Consider the following 9,961-nt stretch of genomic DNA (forward strand, 5'->3'; position numbering starts at 1 on the left):
AACCTGGTGTCCTCAGCTGCCAAGGCCTCCTTGGCCCGAGCTATCTCCTCGCGCACCTGCGCCACCTCCGCGTTATGCTCATCTTGATATGCAGGAATAACCGTGGTGGTTAACAGGGCCGTGAGCTTATCCATGAGATCCATCAGTATCTGAGCCGGCGGGCGCACATGGCCTCCTGCCCCGGCCACTCCTGACCCGGACATTATTGCTGCAGTGGCTGTAGAGTTTTGGCCGGGTTGAGTCCCAGGCATGAAGACTCCTGCCCAGCTTGGCGGCTCATGGGGGTCCGGAATACTGGAGCCATCGGAACAGCCCCCAAGCACGCCATCTTGCACTTGATACAGCGAATCTGTTGAACCGGCGTACGAATCACCGTCAGAGAGGACGGCCGTCTCACCACCATCTTCAGAAAGTTCCTCTCCGTGGATGCAGCCCACGAAGGCACGCTTCATGATGGGTTGAACTCGGGCGAGTCTCACACGCTGAGCCGTCTCGACGAGGTCAGTGCAGTTGTCTGGCTCAGGGCCCGGCTCACCAATCCGGCCGATGAAGACGTGGATTCTGCTGAAGGGGACCCAGTACCCATACTCAATTGAGCCGGCGTCGGGGCCCCAGCCTTCGTTATCGATGTAGATCTTGCCGCGGCGACTCTTGGTCATCCGGCCAACCACGTATCCCTTGAGCCATTCGAAGCTGCCCTTCAAGAACTCAAATCCACCGTGCGCTGGCCCCACGATGGGCGCCAATTGTCGTGGAATTGTCACGGCAGATGTCCTCTTGCAAGGACTTAGTCGTGGAGCCATCGCAACTAGGAAGCTTAAAGGGGTTTAATCTGGACAAAGGAAACGGGAGAGTTATACTAGTTCGACCCCTTATGGTGAAGGTAAGGCCTACGTCTAGTTGGGTTGGTATTGCTTGAGGTTTCGATAACCAAGGAGCGAGATACGCTTTGCCCGATTCTTGATGAGTTGTTTCTTGTCCCTAACCATTGGCGGGTCGTCCCCTTATATACACGGGTTGACGCCCTGCGGCCTACAGAGTCCCTGTCGGCTCATAGACAGCGTCTGGCTCGGTGACTAGTTAATTCTACCTTATGTTACAAGTCATGTCATCATGACGGTTTACCACCATGGGCCTTAAGCCGCATGTGGGCCTTAGACCCTTTATTGAACCGCCATCTTCATGCTTGGTCTTGGGCTTCTTTCTGATGAGTCTTCTTTGCGTAACCCAGCCCCTCCTGGGCGGCTTACACAAATAGTTATATCCCCAACAAGCCACTTATGGAGCGCATACCAAAGATGACAATACTTAGATCTATTCGTGTTTTTATGCCTAGCTAAGGGCGTTAAACGATAGTGCTTGTTGGGAGGCAACCCAATTTTATTTTTGTTCTTTGCTTTTTGTTCCTGTTTTGCTTTGAATAATTCATCTAGCCTCTATTTAGATGTGGTTTTGTGTTTTAGTTAGTGTTTGTGCCAAGTAAGACCTTTGGGATAACTTACGATGATAGTTGTTTTGATCCTGCTGAAAAACAGAAACTTTTGCGCCCAGTAAATAATTTCCTAAATTTATTGAAACATGCTTTTGATCTCATTATTTTTGCTCTGGATTGGTGCACAAATTTCCCAGGTCATCCTAAGTTTTCAGAATTTTTGGAGTTACATAAGAATTCGAGAGTTACAGATTGCTACAGACTATTCTGTTTTTTGACAAATTCTGTTTTCTATGTGTTGTTTGCTTATTTTGATGAATCTATGGGTGGTATTGAGGGGTATGAACCATGGAAAAGTTGGAATACAGTAGATATTACACCAATATAAATAAAGAATGAGTTTGCAACAGTAGCATAAAGTGGTGATTTATTTTTTTATACTAACGGAGCTTATGAGATTTTCTGTTGAGTTTTGTGTTGTGAAGTTTTCAAGTTTTGGGTAAGGATTTGATGGACTATGGAATAAGGAGTGGCAAGAGCCTAAGCTTGGGGATGACCAAGGCACCCCAAGGTCATATTCAAGGACAACCAAGAGCCTAAGCTTGGGGATGCCTCGGAAGGCATCCCCTCTTTCGTCTTCATCTATCGGAAACTTTACTTGAGGCTATATTTTTGTTCACCACATGATATGTGTTTTGCTTGGAGCATCTTGTATGATATGAGTCTTTGCTTTTTAGTTTTCCACAATCATCCTTGTTGTAGACACCTTTTGAGAGGGACACGCATGAATCGTGATTTATTAGAATACTCTTTGTGCTTTACTTATATCTTTTGAGCTAGGCAATATTGCTCTAGTGCTTCACTTATATCTTTTTAGAGCATGGCGGTGGTTTTATTTTATAGAAATTAATGAACTCTCATGCTTCACTTATATAATTTTGAGAATCTCTAAACAGAATGGTATTTTGCTTTGGTTATAAATTTAGTCCTAATATGATAGGCATCCAAGAAGGATATAATAAAAACTTTCATATAAAATGCATTGAATACTATGAGAAGTTTGATTCTTTATGATTGTTTTGAGATATGAAGATGGTTATATTAGAGTCATGCTAGTGAGTAGTTGTGAATTTGAGAGATACTTGTGTTAAAGTTTTTGATTCCCGTAAAATGCACGTATGGTGAACCGTTATGTGATGAAGTCGGAGCATGATTTATTTTTTGATTGTCTTCCTTATGAGTGGCGGTTGGGGACGAGTGATGGTCTTTTCCTACCAATCTATCCCCCTAGGAGCATGCACATAGTAATTCGTTTCGATAACTAATAGATTTTTGCAATAAGTATGTGAGTTCTTTATGACTAATGTCGAGTCCATGGATTATACGCACTCTCACCCTTCCACCATTGCTAGCCTCTCTTGTGCCGTGCAACTCTCACCGGTACCATACACCCACCATATACCTTCCTCAAAACAGCCACCATACCTACCTATTATGGCATTTCCATAGCCATTTCGAGATATATTGCCATGCAACTTTCCACCGTTCCGTTTATTATGACACGCTTCATCATTGTCATATTGCTTTGCATGATCATGTAGTTGACATCGTATTTGTGGCAAAGCCACCTTTAATAATTCTTTCATACATTTCACTCTTGATTCATTGCACATCCCGGTACACCGCTGGAGGCATTCATATAGAGTCATATTTTGTTCTAAGTATCGAGTTATAGTTCTTGAGTTGTAAGTAAATAAAAGTGTGATGATCTTCATTATTAGAGCATTATCCCAGGGAGGAAAGGATGATGGAGACTATGATTCCCCCACAAGTCGGGATGAGACTCCGGACGAAGAATAAAAAAGAAAAAAAAGAAGCCAAAAAAATAAAAAAAATGATAAAGGCCCAAATAAAAAAATAAATGAGAGAAAAAGAGAGAAGGGGCAATGTTACTATACTTTTTCCACACTTGTGCTTCAAAGTAGCACCATGATCTTCATGATAGAGAGTCTCCTTGATATCACTTTCATATACCAGTGGGAATTTTTCATTATAGAAGTTGGCTTGTATATTCCAATGATGGGCTTCCTCAAATTTCCCTAGGTCTTCGTGAGCAAGCGAGTTGGATGCACACCCACTTAGTTTTCTTTTGAGCTTTCATAAACTTATAGCTCTAGTGCATCCGTTGCATGGAAATCCCTACTCACTCACATTGATATCTATTGATGGGCATCTCCATAGCCCGTTGATATGCCTAATTGATTTGAGACTATCTCCCTCTTTTTGTCTTCTCCACAACCACCATATTCTATTTCACCTATAGTGTTGTATCCATGGCTCACGCTCATGTATTGCGTGAAAGTTGAAAAGGTTTGAGAACATCAAAAGTATGAAACAATTGCTTGGCTTGTCATCGGGGTTGTGCATGATTTAAATATTTTGTGTGATGAAGATGGAGCATAGCCAGACTATATGATTTTGTAGGGATAGCTTTCTTTGGCCATGTTATTTTGAGAAGACATGATTACTTTATTAGGTATGCTTGAAGTATTATAGTTTTTATGTCAATATTAAACTTTTGTTTTGAATCTTACGAATCTGAACATTCATGCCACAATAAAGGAGATTACATGGACAAATATGTTAGGTAGCATTCCACATAAAAAATTCTATTTTTATCATTTACCTACTCGAGGACGAGCAGGAATTAAGCTTGGGGATGCTTGATACGTCTCCAACGTATCTATAATTTTTGATTGTTCCATGCTATTATGTTATCTGTTTTGGATGTTTTATATGCATTAATATGCTATTTTCTATTATTTTTGGGACTAACCTATTAACCTAGAGCCCAGTGCCAGTTCCTGTTTTTTCCTTGTTTTGAGTTTAGCAGAAAAGGAATACCAAACGGAATAAAACTTTCTTGATGATTTTTCTTGGACCAGAAGACAACCAGGAGACTTGGAGATGAAGTCGGAAGAGCCACGAGGCGGCCACGAGGACGGAGGGTGTGCCCGGGGGGTAGGGCGCGCCCCCACTCTTGTGGGCCCCTCGTGCACCCCTGACCTAATTTCTTCGCATATATATTCCCATATATCCCCAAACCAACAAAGGCATCCACGAAAACATTTTTCGCCACCGCAACCTTCTGTACCCGTGAGATCCCATCTAGGGACCTTTTTCGGCGTCCTGGCGGAGGGGGATTTGATCACGGAGGGCTTCTACATCAACACCATTGCCCTTCTGATGAAGTGTGAGTAGTTTACCACAGACCTACGGGTCCATGGTTAGTGGCAAGATGGCTTCTTCTCTCTCTTTGATTCTCAATACCATGTTCTCCTCGATGTTCTTGGAGATCTCTTCGATGTAATACTTTTTTGCGGTGTGTTTGCCGAGATCCAATGAATTGTGGATTTATGATCAGCTTATGTATGAATATTATTTGAATCTTTTCTGAATTCTTATATGCATGATTTGATATCTTTGCAAGTCTCTTCGAATTATCGGTTCGGTTTGGCCAACTAGATTGGTTCTTCTTTCAATGAGAGAAGTGCTTAGCTTTGGGTTCAATCTTGTGGTGTCCTTTCCCAGTGACAGTAGAGGCAGCAAGGCATGTATTGTATTGTTTCCATCAAGGATAAAAAGATGGGGTTTTCATCATATTGCTTAAATTAATTCCTCTACATCATGTCATCTTACTTAATGCGTTACTCCATTCTTTATGAACTTAATACTCTAGATGCATGCTGGATAGCAGTCGATGTGTGGAGTAATAGTAGTAGATGCAGAATCATTTTGGTCTACTTGACACGGACATGATGCCTATATTAATGATCATTGCCTTAGATATCATCATAACTTTGCATTCTTCTATCAATTGCTCGGCAGTAATTTGTTTATCCATCGTATTATTTTCTATCTTGAGAGAAGCCTCTAGTGAAACCTATGGCCGCCGGGTCTCTTTTCCATAATATAATTTTCGGATCTATAATATTAGTTTCCGATCTACTATTCTTGCAATCTTTTACTTTCCGTTCTATAAATAAAAAATACCAAAAATATTTACTTTATCGTTTATCTATCTCTATGAGATCTCACTTTTGCAAGTAACCATGAAGGGATTGACAACCCCTTTGTCGCGTTGGATGCAAGTTTTTAATTGTTTGTGCAGGTATTCGGTGATTTGTGCGTTGTCTCCTACTGGATTGATACCTTGGTTCTCAAACTGAGGGAAATACTTATCTCTACTTTGTTGCATTACCCTTTCCTCTTCAAGGAAAAAATCAACGCAAGCTCAAGAAGTAGCACCGACCCGGCCCGAAAAAGCCCGACCTTATCCACGGGCCGGGCTCGGGCCTAGATTTCAAGCCCGACGGCCGGGCCGGGCCTGTCGTATTCATGCATTAACAAAGAGGCCCGGCGGGCTTTTAGCGTGATGGGTCGGGCTTGGGCCCGATTTTTTGGCCCGACGGCCGGGCTGGGCCGTGCTCGGGCCTGGTTTTTTTTGCATCGGGCTTTGGTAGGACGGCCCGGCCCGAGAGATGACCAGGTATACCACAGTTCAGAGAAGTGAATTCGACCTTCATCGCCTCCAACACACCATAAATCTCAAAATTTAGCTCACAATTATCAAGCCAGACCTGATAATTGGTCCCATCAAACTTAGGGAAATCCATTTTGGGCGTGCTACCAAAGTGAGGACGCGGTGGTGCGCGTGTCACGCGACGATCATCTGACTGCGTCTCTCTATTGAACACGTTGTGTGCGGAGCGCGTACCGTTCGCCGGAGGCAGTCCAGGGAATCGAGGATCCCCGAAAACTAGCCCCCGATGTGGTAGGTTGCCATCGTGGCCGTTGGCCCGATCCACGCCGTCCGTGCGCACTTCCACCGTGGGTGGCGTGACATGATTGCCGGCTGGACCTTGCGTTGTTGTGGCTGTGGGCGACGCCTCAAGCGCCGCATCCTCCGCATGGAGTTGGAGGGAGGCGGACTCGCTGAGGGATTTGGCCATCGAATCCATGGTCTTCATCCACGCGGTGATGCCCTTGAGTTGCTCGAAGATGGAGTCGATCTTGGCGTTTGTCTCCGCCCCCTGCTGCTCCACCGACCCCATCACTGCCGAGATCTGGAGCTCCACCGCGGTTGGTACGCGTTTCTTCGACGCCAGTTCGACCATGCGAAACGGCAGTTCCAGCCGAGGGATAGGATTTACAGCGGCAGACGAATCCGCCGCTCATGACGATCGGACTAACGGATCACGGACGGATCGATGAGGAATGAATCGACTCCTGATACCAATTTTTATGCATGAGCTAGGATTTATCTTCCTCGGGGAGGATTTGAGTTTTGAGAGAAGGGGAAAGGGGAGGAGAGTTATTAGCAAATAAGAGAAATATGTTTTGCTTCTTGCTAATCGACTCATGCTTCCTTCTCATCTGCTTCCTCATGTAGCTTTTTTTTTGAGCCAAGCTTCCTCATATAGCTGTTCTCTCGCTCGCTTCTTCTCTTCCACTTGGGCCTCGAACTCGTGCCAGTCTTCGGTTACGCCTTGTGGCTTTGGGCCGTCGCCCTGGGCCGGCCCATGCCATGACATATAAGAACTATTGGCCACTATAGATTTTCAAATGCGATTTTGTGAACAATTTGTTAAGATATGAACTATATTTTTATTTTTCTGAACATTTTCAAAACAAAAAAATGTGAAAAGGAAAATAAACTTTAAAAATGAAAAAGAAAAAAGAAACAAAAAATACTAAAAGGAAGAAAAATAAAAAATTAAAAAAACAGAAAAACTAGTACAAGTTTGAGGCAAGACAAAAGAAACGGGGAAAGCAGTAGAAGAAAAACAACTTGTTCAGGGAACAAGGTTCCCAAAACCGGTTGGTCTCTTGGCAAAGTGGGCTAGCCCATTGCTCGCGCTCGAATTTTTTTTTAAGGGCATTGCTCACGCTCGATGGTTTTGCTTCGCCGGACAGTTTGACGCAGAGAGCTTCAAATAGGATTTTTCGCTGCAGCCATAACTGCCATTGTGCTCGCGGGCCCTGGGAGCCGAGGGATTGCGCGCTCGACGCCCAGCCCACCGTTGAAGTCCGTCGCCGGAAACACAGGGCAGGAGATGCCACGTTGCCGCGGGGTGCGGTCAGATCGCCGCTGCTGCACCGATCGCTTCTCCGCCGCAGCTGCCACTGCGCGCAGAACCACCTGGAGCCCCGCCGCCGCCGTCGTCAGCCACACGGGCTTTGCCCGGCGGCAGCGAGGGCAGCGAGAGGAGCGGCGACGACGCCGGGGAGGCGAACAGGGAGACACCTGTCCAGGAAACGGGGGCGATTGAGGTGTGATTTCTATCTATGCATATGCAGCCTATTCATCCGGAACAGCATCAGGGAGGCCACATGACATGAGCGCCAAAACTCCATGTTGCCGAGGGTCAGAACTCTTAACTCTGAGCACATACAGAAGAAAGCCTTGTTGCACGGAATCATCTGCCATATAGAAAAACAAATGAGATTGAGAACTCAAAAACACCTGATCCCATCAGGCCCAGGACTCAGGACCAGTTACTGCCAAGTGCCAAGATAGCACAGATCGCTGCAGATTACCCAAGCTCAGCAGCAGAAAATAAGCAGGCAGAGAAGCACAATCTGCCCAGCAAACACAATGGCGAAACGCCACAGCCATCATCGGTGCTTTTGACAAACAAACTTTACCCCAGAACCGTCTGGTTACAGAAGCTAGGACTGGTCCGACCATCAACAACACCCAAGATACCATGCCCAGGCAAAGGAATGTACATACAGTTCACGGTATATACCAAACCTAAACATCACCATCATTCTTTTTCTCCGAAGAAACCTGTTTCTATCTTTGTCTGTCCTATAAACCGACACCTGAACTCAAGAAAATGACCTGATATGATCTTATAACTTACTCTGTGCGGCGACCGATGGCGTACGCCTCCCGGGCGACCTCCGCCTCCCGTTTCACATTTTCAGCCAGGCTGGCCATGGCACCTGAGAGCTTCGAGAGTCGATCAAACATTGCGGTCAGACCGCCCTGCAGGGTTGCCATCTCTGATTCAGTCTCTGACGATTTGTCACGCTCTGCCCCAGCGTCTGAAGATCTCTTCTTCGCTGCCTTCTTCTGTTCTGCTGCCTGGTGCTTGTACATTTTCTTGAGATCTGCTGCAAGGTTCTTGATGGAATCGCATGATTCTTCAGATGGGAGCGATGACATTCCTGCGGACAAATCCCCCAAGAGAACAAATAGGGGTGGAGCAAGGTGTTGGCGAGGCGAGAGGGTCAGGTTTCCTCCCCCTGACCGGTCTCGTGGTTGCACCACACATTTCTGCAGCCAGGAGTGCATACCACTCACATAGTTTTTGTAACCATCAACCCAGCCTGCCAAACTGGAGTAGAAGACTCCCAGTTCAGTGATGAGGTTCATCAAGGCATGTCCGCGCGACTCGCTTGGAGGAGACATTGCTGGGAGCTTTGCATCTGTTGGAGAGGTAATTTTCTGCTGCATTTGGTGAACTTCCTCCAGCACCCTCCACATGCGTGTCTGCCTGTCAGTGTCGTGCACAATAATAAGTATGATATCCACATTTAATGTCAGAGCCTACATATAACATTTTAGCCAATACCTTCAACCTTTGCATACTACCTCAAAAGGAATACCTTATTTAACCATAACAGGTGTAATTACAGTTTTGACAATGGTCCTGAAGTCCTCACATGTGCTGTACATAGCGCTACGAAGCAAATAAAGGCTTACCCTTGTAGTAATTCAAGAAGTTGAGGCTGCAACTCTTCATCTCGCAACTTCTCAATTGTTTTTGAAATTGAGTATAGCACTTCAGTTCCTACCACGAGTCGCGAATACAACCCTTTGATAGTAAACCGAGTTTTGTCAACTTGCCTGGCATCTGCATCCCTGGCACATTGATGGCTTAGCTGAGCACATTTTTCGTCGTATATCTGCTGGATTGATTCAATATTCTGCAAATCGCAAGTTTGCAACACCAGTTGAAGCAGTTAGGTCAGAGTGTAGCAAATAAGACAGAAAATAGCATGCACACTTATATAGAAATAATGCAAATAACAGAATTTACTGAAACTTCTGACAGTAATAAGATATTCCGTAACCTAAAAATATCAGGACGCCTGTGAGAGGTTATCCCAAGGCAATTTCTGCATTTATTAGATATGTATATAAATAAACACTAATCTTACTTCAATATTTTGAACGACGCAAAATACTCCCTCCGTAAAGAAATATAAGAGCGTTTAGGTACTATAGTGACCTAAACGCTCTTATATTTCTTTAGAGGGAGTATAAGGGATGCATTAGATATTTGGTTTAAGATCTAAACATAGGACCCATATTTTAAACATCCGCTTTTTAAAATAAAAAAAAACTAACCATTCAGTTCTCTCACCCACCGCCTTCCATGTCACTCAAAGTCCTCTCCTCGCTTGCCAAACCTCCCCGCCCATAAGTTGATAGCACTGTCATGCCACAATACCTCC

The 9,961-nt window shown here is 44.8% G+C and overlaps 1 protein-coding gene across 1 annotated transcript in view; it reads right to left on the reverse strand.

The window, feature by feature from the left end:
• Positions 1–8,086: 8,086 nt before the first annotated feature.
• Positions 8,087–9,961, reverse strand: part of LOC119305535 (protein ROLLING AND ERECT LEAF 2-like) — an 8,172-nt gene continuing 6,297 nt past the window's right edge. The window contains exons 6-7 of the mRNA XM_037582033.1: positions 9,207–9,430; positions 8,087–8,997 (exon numbers count right to left, since the gene is read on the reverse strand). Coding sequence (XP_037437930.1) covers positions 8,358–8,997; positions 9,207–9,430 — 864 coding nt within the window. The 3' untranslated portion in view covers positions 8,087–8,357. The remainder of the gene's footprint in view (positions 8,998–9,206; positions 9,431–9,961) is intronic.

The sequence above is a fragment of the Triticum dicoccoides genome, chromosome 5B, assembly GCF_002162155.2.
Source record: "Triticum dicoccoides isolate Atlit2015 ecotype Zavitan chromosome 5B, WEW_v2.0, whole genome shotgun sequence".
Taxonomy (NCBI): domain Eukaryota; kingdom Viridiplantae; phylum Streptophyta; class Magnoliopsida; order Poales; family Poaceae; genus Triticum; species Triticum dicoccoides.